General features: G+C 42.2%; 1 protein-coding gene across 1 annotated transcript; it reads right to left on the minus strand.

The window, feature by feature from the left end:
• Positions 1 to 10,268: 10,268 nt before the first annotated feature.
• Positions 10,269 to 11,315, minus strand: MAGEB1 (MAGE family member B1). Its single transcript, XM_008058973.1, has one exon. The coding sequence runs from the start codon at positions 11,313 to 11,315 to the stop codon at positions 10,269 to 10,271; it is 1,047 nt and encodes a 348-aa protein (XP_008057164.1).
• Between the last annotated feature and the right edge of the window lie 952 nt (positions 11,316 to 12,267).

A 12,267-nucleotide genomic window follows, 5' to 3' on the forward strand; every position in this document is an offset into this window, starting at 1 on the left:
TTAGCATAATAATCACTAAGGTCAGTTTCCTTGTGGAAGCAGAAGGCCCAATGCCACTCCTTAACTAACCACAGAAATGATAATAAACTACCTTTTAATTCTTGAACTTGTGAATTGGAAACATCTGGCAGTTCTCCTACAGAAGACATTGTGGTCAGGAAAAAACCACCCCTTCCCTCCTCTCCTCCCATAAAGAGCCCAGAGATGTCAATCTCCAGAGTGGCAGTTACCCGGGCTCCACTCTTTTTAGCATATTAATCATTGTGAAGGTATATTAGGCCTATCGTAAAAAGCAAAAAGTGGCCGGGCTCGGTGGCTCAGCCTGTAATCCCAGTACTTTGGGAGGCCAAGGTGAGTGAATTGCCTGAGCCCGCAGATTTGAGACCCACCTGGGCAACTTGGTGAGACCTCATCTCTACAATAAATCAAAAAATTAGCCGGGCGTGGTAGCGCGCACCTGTAGTTCCGGCTACTTGGAAGGCTGAGGCGAAGGATCGCTGGAGCCCAGCAGGTCGAGGCTGCGGTGGCCGGGAGCGGCCACTGCATTCCAGTCTGATTGACAGAGTGAGACTCCAACTAAAAAAAAAAAAAAAAAAAAAAAGCAAAAGGTATGGTCTGGTATGTCTATCTGTCACTTCTTCTTTCTCTAATAAACTTTTTTGGCCACTCTGAAAAAATATTTCAGAGTTGCCGGGCACGGTGGCTCAGCCTGTAATCCTGCACCTTTGGGAGGTGGAGGTGAGTGGATTGCCTGAGCCCGCGGGTTCGAGACCCACCTGGGCAGCAAGACCTCATCTCTACAATAAATCAAAAAATCAGCCGGGCATGGTAGCGCATGCCTGTAATTCTGGCTACTCGGAAGGCTGAGGCGGAAGGATCGCCAAAGCCCAGCAGGTCGAGGCTGTTGTAGCCGGGAGCGGCCATTGCACTCCAATCTGGGCGACAGAGTGAGACTCCAACTCAAAAAAAAAAATATTTCAGAGTTGAGCCAAAGAATCTGTGAGTTTGGGGCCGCACCCCACCTGGCATCAGAATCACCACCAACTCTCCCTCCTTTATCTTCAATCTCAACTAAGAGGAACAGCTCCTGCCTAGTCACCCAACCTCAGGATCCTGTCATAGACTCTCCCCCCATCCTCTCACATTCCCATTACTTCCCCAGACTCAAATCTTTCTCCTTCTCACTATCCTCACACTCACAGCCTGTATCAAGTGTCTTGCCATTATCTTTTCATTTGTTGACTTAGGGTTTCTCTAAGAATATGCTCAATAAATATTGAATGAATGAATGAATCAACAAAGTACCAAAAAGTGAAGGCTGACCTCTGGTAGGGTCTTCATCTTCCATGGAAGAATTCCAAATGCTCACTTAGCTTGAGAATTCTCATGGGAAACTGTTGCTGTGAGTATGGACATCTCCTTCCCAAGCCCTAACCCCCACATCTTAGAGGTGGAGATCCTGGCAACAGGATGGTATGTGATGCTTCCTGCATTGGATTTCACATATCTCCGGCAGCTACTATGAGTTTAACAAGGTAGTGTGCCATCTTCATCAATTCACCACCCATTCTGCAAGTGTCTGCACCATGGCCAATGCCATACCCCCAGGCAATATCTGGTGGCAACCTAGGCCAGCAAATAGAATCAGCAGGCACCTACCCTCTAGTGTGCCAAGAACTCAGAAACTATGGGAGGCTGTCAGAGCTGAGGACATCTTCTGGATTATTTTAAAAGACTTGTCCAGACCCAGCCATTTATCTGTAGAATTACTGAATTAATTAGCACCAACATGTTGCCGTCCGAGTAAACCCTAGGCTGCTATCTCCCAACTCCAATAAATCGAAAGGCAGGGAGAAGTTTATTTCTGAATTTGGATTCAGGGGGCAGAACCTGGCTTCTGGCATTTCTGAAACAGGTTTACTCACCACTTAGGTTTCACAGTCCATTTTTATAAGTTTAGGGTTGCTGGTACCTATACAATGACTATGTGACTGACAGAGCGTTGTATAGAAATCAAGTTACAGCCACATTTTGTAAACAGTAACATTTATGAAAGGTAGCTAACAATGTTATCAGTAACACCAAATTGAAGAGTTGAATAAGCTTGCCATAGAGTAAGGGAGTTAACAGAGCTTATTACAAAGTAAAGCATTATTTGCTACAACATATTGTTTAGTAGGTATAACATACAAAAAGTTATAATTGCCTGAGCCTGCGGGTTCGAGACCTGCCTGGGCAGTGAGACCTCATCTCTACAATAACTCAAAAAATCAGCCGGACGTGGTAGCGCATGCCTGTAATTCCGGCTACTCGGGAGGCTGAGACGGAAGGATTGCTGGAGCCCAGCAGGCTGCGGTGGCCGGGAGTGGCCACTGTACTCCAGTCTGGGTGACTGAGTGAGACTCCAACTAAAAAAAAAAAAAAAAGTTATATTAATTACCAGGCTTATGGTTACATGGGTGCTGTATCTTCAAATCTATGACCACTGATAAAAGGGAGTGAATAGGGATTCATTTCTCTCAGTTGAGTGAGTGCAGTTTGCAGGGGGTGGTCAAGAGTTCTTTGAAGTGATTTAACAGGGAATGTATAGGAGACAAAGGAATATGCTTTCTTTTGCTAATTCTCAGGATTGTATGTATGTGCAGGCCCATTCAAACGTCATGCCTTTTTTTCTTTAAAAAATATTTTATTTTAAAGATGTGGGGTACAATTCAGTATTAGGTATACAGGTGGTCATCATACAGGTAAAGTTTGGGCCTACCTTTGGTCCCCACTTTGCCTGGTTTGAGATCAGGTATCCTTAATAATGTTTTGTGTCCCCACCTCCCCTGACAGTTTCTGGCTACTGCCAATCCCTTTCTAATAGTATTATGATAAATGTTCAGGGTCCGCTTATAAGTGAGAACATATGGTACTCAGTGCTTTGTTTCTGTGATAAATCACTGAGTATTATAGATTCTAAATCCATCCAAGTTGCTGCAAAATTCATAATTTTGTTCTTTAGGGCTGCATAATATTCCATCATGTATATGTACTACATTGTTTAATCCAGTCCAGTTTTGATAAGCAGCACGATTGGTTACATGGTTTTGCTATTGAAATAGTGCTACAAAAAACATGCGTGTTCAGGTATCTTTTTTGTAGGGTGACTTAAGTTCCTTGCACTGGATAAAGGACTTTGGCAAACTCTCAGAATACAAAATAAATGTGCAGGAGACAGTAACATTCTTATACACCAACAATAAAGAGGCAGAGAACCAAATGAAAAGAACAATCTCATTCACAATAGCCACCAAAAAAAAAAAAAAAAATTGAAACACCGCAACATCTTCCTAACCAGAGAAATGAAATATCTTTACAACAAAAATTACAAAACACTGCTCAAAGAAGTCAAAGATGACACAAATGGAAAAATATTCCATGCTATGCTCATGAACTGGAAGAATCAACATTGTTAAGATATCCATCCTACTAAAAGCAATCTCCATATTCAATGCTACACCCATTAAATTGCCAACATCATTCTTCTTAGACCTGGAAACAACAATACAGAAATTCATATGGAAACATAAATGACCATGAATAGCCAAAACAATCCTTAACAAAAGAAACAAAGTGGGAAGTATCACACTTCCAGGCTTTAAACTTTATTTTAAGGCTACAATAATCAAAACAACATGGTATTTGTACAAGAACAGGCATATAGACCAATGGAACAGGATAGAGATTCCAGAAGCACAATCTCAATTTCTCAACCAATTCATCTTCAATAAAGCCTCTAATAACAACCACTGGGAGAGGAGAATCTATTCAGCAGATGGTGCTGGGAAAACTGGCTGACTACATGCAGCAAAATCATACAGGATCATACAGGACCCCTACCTATCACCATATGCAAAAATCAACTCCAAATGGATCAAAGACCTAAATGTAAAACCCCAAACTTTAAGAGTCTTAGAAAATGCAAGAGACACCCTTAGGGAAATCAAAATAGGCAACTAATTTCTGATCAAACCCCCCAAAGCCCATGCCATACAAGATAGAAAAGTGGGACCTCGTCAAACTGAAAATCTTCTGCAAAGCAAAAGAAACCACCAAGAGAGTGGGTAGAAAGTCCACAGAATAGGAAAACATATTTGCCAATTGCCTGTGTTACAAAGGACTAACATCCAGGATCCACAAGGATCTCAAACATGCCAAAAGGAAAAAAAAAAAAGAGCTCCATTAAAAAGTGGTCAAAAGACATGAATAGACACTTCTCAAAAGAAGACATTTGAGTAGCCAACAGACATGCAAAAATGCTCAATCTCGCTAATTATCAGAAAAATGCAAATCAAAACCACATTGAGATTCCACCTCACTCTGGTAAGATTGGCCATCATTAATAAAACAAAAAACAACAGATGCTGGCAAGGATGTGGAAAAAAGGGAACATTTCTACACTGTTGGTGAGTGTGCAAACTAGTTCAACCTCTACGGAAAACAGTGTGGTGATTCCTAAAAGAGCTAGAAATTGACCTTCCATACAATCCAGTTATACCTTTCTTTAAGGGTTGTGTCATATGGACAGACAATGGTGACTTTCTGTATCAAATCCATCTCCTCTCCAATTTCCCCCCTTCTTGCAGCTGCACACCCTCTTTCACTGCTCACTGAGATGTCTGGCCCACATCAACTGTCATCACATCACTAGTGAATATCTGTCATCATTCACTAATCCTATCCATTCACATAGCCCCTGCCTTAGTGGAGAGGGTCTACTGTCCACAAGGGAAGAAATACCTATCTCAAGTAAGCATCAAGATAGCTGTCTCTAGCAAGGGTGTATTGGACCTTCAGGATAGTCATACAGATAGACATATAGCTCTCCTAGAATCCATCACTAGTATTACTGGGTGGCACAGGCTAGCTAGCTATATTCTGCCTGTCAGTAGGTAGGGGGGATTTCTAGGGGAGAGTGGGATGTCTGGTATGCCTCCGATCCTTTCCTACAATAGATCTGCCCACTCAGATCACCCCAAAACACCAAGCTGAAAATGATTATTCAGGCTGGTAACAATTATTCATAGACATTTCCAACCAACTTATGTGAATTGTCCAGGCCTTCCACCAGATTCTCTGCCCTCTCTTGTTCTAGTTTCTTCTCCACCATATGCTAAACTCTAGATACAGAATTGGATGCCAGCTGTCCTGGGCTCTGTGGGGTTTTAGTTTAGCATGGGATCTCTCTCATAGACTCTGAAAATTGCTTCCCCCTACCCCAAATTCTCCAGATGCTCCTCACTAACTGAAGGTGTCTGTCTGGAACCACTTTCTGTCACTTGGTTATTCTGACCAAATCCTTGCCTCTCAAAGCACAGGAAAATATTTTGTCAACATTTTGGAATTTCAAGGTATGTCCAAAGGAGTTCTGGTACTCAAAACATCACTTCAGAAGTCTCGACTTATAGGAGAAGGGAATTGAGTTAATATTCTGTTCAACCTACTTAGAAGATAAAAACACATGAATTAAGATAATATTTTTCACCCTAAAGTTTAGCAAAAACTTAAGAACAATAAAATAATGTGTCTATGAGGGTGCAGGGTAACTACATTCTTTAATTTATGGTAACACTTTGTGATGAAATTTTAGCAATGTTTATAAAAATTTGCAGTAATTGTACCTTCTCTTTCTGCTATGCTATGTCTTTTCTATAAGAAGTCATGCATAATTATCCAAAAATTCATATTCAAAAATATTAACTATTCATTGTAACAATAAATGGAAAACAACTTGTGTGTCCATCAGGAGGAGAAAGGTTAATTATGTCATATGCACACTCTAGAATTTCAGGAAGTAGTTTAAAAAGTGAGGTGGATCTATATGTGCTGTCATAGAAAGATACTGTATTTATTTTATTAAATAAAAGGAAGGAGCAAGTGGCAGAATAATATGTACATGTTACCCATTGTTGTTAAAAGCTCAATACATTTTATAGCACATCTATGTATAAAAAGTCTTGAAATAGCTTTAAAGTGACACAAACAAGATTGTTAATTGTGGTTATTTTTGAAAAGAAAGCTGAATTTTGGAGAAATGTTGTCGTAGTTTGGGGGGGATTGTGATTCATTGGTATTAAATTTTTTTCTGGCTGGGCGCAGTGGCTTACCCTTGTAATCTCAGCACTTTAGGAGGCCAAGGTGGGAGGATCACTTGAGCCCAGGAGTTCAAGACCAGCCAGGGCAACATAGGGAGACCTAATCTTTACAAAAAAATAAAAATAAAAAATATTGGCAGGATGTGGTGGCACCTGCATATAGTCCCAGCTACATGGGAGCCTGAGGCAGAAGGATTGCCTGAGCCCAGGAGTTGCAGGCTGCAGTGAACCGTGATTATGTCACTGCACTCTAGCCTAGGTGACAGAGTGAGACTCTGGCTCAAATATATATATATATTTACTAAGTTTACTTTTAGCTTTGTCTTTAAATATTTTAAATAGGCCTAGCAATAGGAATAGTAATTGTATATTACTCAGGTAAAGTAGCTGCTAACAAATGTAACAGAAAAAAAACTTGGAATCTGAGTGGCTTGGCACAACAAAAGTTTCTTTTTTGTGCACATAAAATCGAATGTAGGTTGACAAAGGTTCTCTGCTATCCGGTGACAGGTATCCACACTATTTCCATCATATGACTCCACATCTCATGGATTCTATGTTTGCTGCTGAATGGATGCCAAAGCACAGAGGTGACAGACTGACTCTCACCTGCCTTTGCTTAGAACTTAGGCACGTGACTCTTCCTAACTACAAGTGCACTGGGAATGTAGTTTTTCCATGAGCCCAGGAAGGAGAGAAGACATCATGTGGATGAGCACTTATTGTCTCTCTCATAAACTGCTACACAGTTTTCAATGAAAACAACCCTCTTCATTTCTTGGAGGAGTTTCTAAGAAGGCAAAATTTGCTTCGAAATTTTCCAAGTTGGTCTTGTGTCTACTATGAGACAGATGTTTCCAAACATGAAGTCACACCTAATTTTCAAAATGACCCTGTAAATCTCTTTACTCGTCTTTGTCACTCAATAGCACCTTTCTGCATGACACTTTATAATGATCTGCATAATTTCAATAGGTTGAGAATTTTTTCTACCTCTTAGTGTATGGTCGAAATCATAGTGACCCACCACTTGACTTAACATGCCTGAACACCTGAACTGGTACAATTAAACACACATTTTCTCCTGGGGAAGACAGTTACTGACAAGAGTAAATGAAAGGATGGTAATTTCTTCTCCTTTTTATTCAAAGCTAGCATGTTTGCCAAAGAGCCATTTTTCACCTCTGAGAAGGACTCCAAGAAGAATTTTTAGGGATTCAACCTAGTGGGTATTTGCTTACACAGTGATTTTTTTCTGTCGTTCCTTATTTACCACTTAAGAGGGGGAGGCTTTGGTTGTTGACCACCTAAGTATGTTCACTCAATGGTATGTGTGTTCAGTGACCAGTCTCAAATAAAATACTCTATTAAAATCCTACTGCAAATATCAAAGTGGTTTAAAAATAAAAACCTCCTCACTAACCTCAAGGCTATAAACCAAGAACCAGTAGATTCTGTGTCAAATAGATTCTTCTCACTTTGAATGTGGTGACAGTACCCGGGGGATGAAGAGGTGTCTAAACTTCACTGTCTGAAGTGAACAATTACGTGGAGGGTGCTAATGTGGTCAGAGAGTTCATGGGAAGGGTGAGACCTCCAAGTAGTTGAGAGCCTATATGTCAAGGTCAAGGCAAGTGAGTCTGAACTGTTCATTCCTCTGCAAGTGGGTGCAGGCTTTAGAAGGATGTAGTGAAGAACTGGCCAGTAGGTTGATTCCAGTTTGGGCAGGAGGGCACAGAGGGGAAAATACAGGGATAGGCTGCTGTAAGATGGGAAGTGCTAGGACTGGACCCATGTGCTGGGACCAGGGTAGAGTCAGCTCTGAAGGAACCCTGGGGGTAGGGGTGGGAAGACCCCCAGGCAAACAAGACCCACAGACAGTCCCAAATTGTGTTTGATCCTCATTTTCACCTTTTTTGGGGGGCCTGCTTTTATTTATCACTTGAGATATATTGTGGATTAGTGAGAAGAATTAAGAGACAGAATGGTTGGCCTTAAGTTTCAAGAACAGGACAGCGTGGGCTCTAGAAGGATTCAGACCAGGGGTCTGATCCCAGACTTGTCACTTTGAAACCCACCCACATTTCCAACAAGTCAGATACCCACAGAACTGAGGATTAAGAAACTTAACATTTGTACAGTGAAATGCACCTGCTGCCTGTTGACGAGTTCCTCTTCCTTACTTCTCCCTAATTCCTGCCCCCCCATGGGTTGCAATGAGACATTAGACCCCTCATTCGACCTCATGCCGCTTGTTGACTAACTCCTCTTCTTTGTCCCTCCTGTCTTTCTTCCTGGCTTTATAAACCCTTAACTTTAGTGAGGGAGGAAGGCTAGATTGGAAGTTTGACTCCCATCTCTCCAGTTGATGTCACTTGGAAAATAATAAAGGCTTCTTCCCTAGCAATAGTCATCTCAGTGACTGGCTTTCTGCGTGGTGAGCAACAGGATGCTGATGTTCAGTAACAACTTACCAGTCATGTGAACTTGAAAATATTACAAATTCTTCATCTGTCAAGTGAATTTAATAAGCCCCATTCTGCAGAATTGTTGGAACATATGTAATGTATGTAAAGCACTAGGCAAAGTGCCTAGCAAATATTAGCTCTTTAATAAATGGCACTCATTACTGTGATTATATGCACACAAGAAGAGACTACCATCATCTCTGGGGATTTCTTGTCTTGTCCAGGAGATATCAGAGAACATGCAATGCTCTAGAACAAAGAAAACCAAACAAACCAAAATGCTGTTAAGCAGGTAACACTAAGAACATTTTCCCCATGAGAGAGTATGTTATTTAATATGGAAGCAGGGGCTTCAGAAACTCAAAGCTTATAGAATTATGTCAAGGACCAACAATTCTCTCCCTCCCAGATACCCTCCCTGTAAAAATCCTTATTTTCACTTATTTCACTATCAACAAGATGTGTAGCCCTACGTTGAAGTTTTGCTAAACTACACACAAGATAACATAATTAATAGAATAGACTCTGGTTCCCCCATCTCAGGACCAAGAGTACCAGCCCAGTGACCTCCTGGCATCTAACCACAAGAGAGTATCACTCTTATTTCTCAGAAACTCTCTGGAGGCAATATGCATCCAACACCTAGTTTTTGTATTGTGTTCAATTGCACTGGGACAACAGCACTGTATGCTCTCAGTCCTACCCCAGGCAGAGAGTCCCTCTGCTTTACCCACAATCCCAAAGAAACTATTAAGGGCAGTTTCCTATACAAGGATTAGTCTCTCAACTACAAGGTTCATGATCTGAGGGTTTGGAACCTGCTTATGATTTTCACAACCTCAAGTAGCCCACCATGGAGCTAACTTTAAATGACCTCACAACAAGGAAACTGCAATGTTCCACACTACAAAGTGCCTTTGCTCGGGGAATTCACACTTGACTTTTCTCTTCTGGATCTCCTTCTACCATTGTTTTCTTTAGCTTGTTTTGTAGGTGTTACAGTGTATCACACCATCTTCCTTATATAATAACTGTTTCCTTACATAATAACTGTTCTTAGATTAAAAATCTAAGGTCAGGGGAAGGGCCTTCTTTAACTTAGCACAAAGCTTTCCAAAGAGTATATGCTCAATTAATGATAAGAATAAATAAGCCATTAAGCAAAGCATGTGATTTTATTACTATTTAATTTTATTGCATTCTTGAATACAATGAAGACAACCAAGTAGTTACTCTTGAATTTTACAAAAAAGAAAAACAAAAGTGAATGAAGCAAACCAAAACCTGACATGTTTTGCTTTATTATCCTCTATTTTAAGACCCCAATTTTGTTTTCTGAGGTTTTCTCAAACATTCCAAAGCCATGTTTTATTGTTTTTGAACCCCCAAAAGAGCCAAGGATTTTACACATGTATTACAGAATACCAAAACTCTTACTTTTAAACCTGACAAAAGCAATAAATGTGTGATTTATCTAACTCATAAATATCTACTCTGAACCTAAATAAATATTCTAATAAAGACTAACATTTGAAAGATATTAATGTATAACAGGAAAACAAAGAAGATATATATTATGATCTTTCTGGTCTATCTCAGCCTATTACTACTTAAAAGGTTGGCATCTTGCCTCAAAAACAAAGTGAGCAATCTGCCTTATACCTCACAAGTGGTGGGAAGAGCTGCTGGATGTGGCCCTAGGATGCCCACAGGCCATGGCAGTGATGCCAGACCTGGTTGCAACTCTGACTCTGGATCTCTCTTCCTCATCCCTTAAAGCCTCTTCGTAATGGTATGGGAAGGCACTGGGGATGGTATCATTGACTTTGGCCACAAATTCTAGGACTTTCATTTTGCTGGTTTCGGCGAAGGCTCTTGGACCCCACAGGAACTGATAGCGTGGAGGATCACTGTTGGGCACCTGCTGGTACTCCAGGTATTTTTCCTGCACCAGATCTTCAGTGATAAACTTTCGGGGCTCCCCATAGATTAAGTGCTTCTTTCCATCATAGACGCCCACGGTATTCAGGAATTCCCAGATATCTTCCTCAGTGGCTCTGTTGCCTTTTAAGAAGATCACACCCAGGAGAGGCATCAGAAGCCCATTCTTGGGAAATTCCCACTCACCACTCAAGCCACTCAGATTTCCATCCTCGGTGAGGTCTAGCATGCTGACAAGGATGTAGGAATGACTGCTGGGGTTCTCTTCCTTCAAATCAAGGCCAAAGACCAGCTCCAAGCGCTCAGAGGCTCTTTTAAGGATCTCAGGGAAGTGCTCCCTGTACTTTTTATTGACAACCTTCAGCATCTCTGACTTTGTAATGGGCTCTTTCATTTTATACTTATCTAGCAGGAACTGCATCAATATTCCTGCCTTCCTACTCAGAGGATCTTTGCGAGAACCCTCAGTGGATGTTGAGGCCTGGGAGGAACTTTCATTTCTGTCACCTTGACTCTTGGCACCTTCACCAGATCCTGTGCATGAAAGATCTGCAGCAGCAGTGGTCATGGGTGGGACTCTCTGAGGCTCCTGGAGAATGCCAGCAGCAAAGGAGCAGTGGGGAGTGTCCCCCAAACCAGTAGAGGGAAAGAAGGGGCAATCTTCTTTCTCTGCTGCAGTGGCCTGAGCAACCTGGAGAACTTGGGTCTCACTTCGGGCCTTGTGGCGTTTCTCACGGGCACGGAGCTTACTCTTCTGACCCCGAGGCATGATGGTTAGCCACGGACAGCAGGTGGGAGTGTGGACAGAAAGGCAGGTAATGTGCCTGGAGGAGGGAGAATAAGATCCTGTGAGCACCCTCAGCAGGCAGATCCCACCTTGGTTTGCAGGAAGCTGCCTCTGCAGGTGTCCTTGAGAGCTCTTGCTCTCAGAACACCCTGCGCTCTTGTTCTTAGCCTGCTTCCTGGGAACCCAGTGATGGAAGTAATAGCAGGTCTTAAGCTGCAGTTTCCTAAACTTGCCTGGGGCTGACTGGGTGACAGCAGAGGTTAGCAGTGTAGACTCCCTCTGTGTTCTAATGTGCTCCCAGTTGACATAAGGAATCTTCATATCTACTCTTGGCAAGTCCTGGAAACTTCTCCCCATTCTGCTCTGCAGCTGATACCTCACAGCTCCCTGGGACTCAGAAAAAAGAAATGAGGGGTGCTTCAGCTCACTACTCTCTTGGGGGAGGGGCAGGGCTGACAAATCTGTGGGACCTTCTCTGCCCTGGGATCATTGATGGTCCATACTTTGACTCCTACAAGTGCCTGGGGATCTGCTTTTTCTACACCTGAGGACATCTCCTCATAGTAAGGCTACACCTCCCTGAGACCCAGTGGAGGAGGTGAGGATGGCTGTATCTGGCCATATTGCCCATATTCTCCAAAGCCCTTAAACCAAAGCTCTCATTTCCCTAAGACCTTGCAGGCAGAAGCTCTGACCTGAGACTCCCAGGGACATCAGGTGCAGCTCTTTCCCATAGTGAGTAGGCTTTATTTCCTCACTCAGGGTCTTCACCTTGACTGAGCACCATTTCTGGGACTCCAACTTATTCTGTCCAGAGGCTATGCCTCTTACACAAAGGTTTTCATATTCCTGAGACCTAAGGTGACAGAGTAAGTCACATACTGCCAAGGCTGATTGGGACCTGTGTCTGCTGACAGCAAGAGTGAAACTCTCA

The sequence above is a fragment of the Carlito syrichta genome, unplaced genomic scaffold, assembly GCF_000164805.1.
Source record: "Carlito syrichta isolate Samal-C Ts95f unplaced genomic scaffold, Tarsius_syrichta-2.0.1 Scaffold303667, whole genome shotgun sequence".
Classification (NCBI taxonomy): domain Eukaryota; kingdom Metazoa; phylum Chordata; class Mammalia; order Primates; family Tarsiidae; genus Carlito; species Carlito syrichta.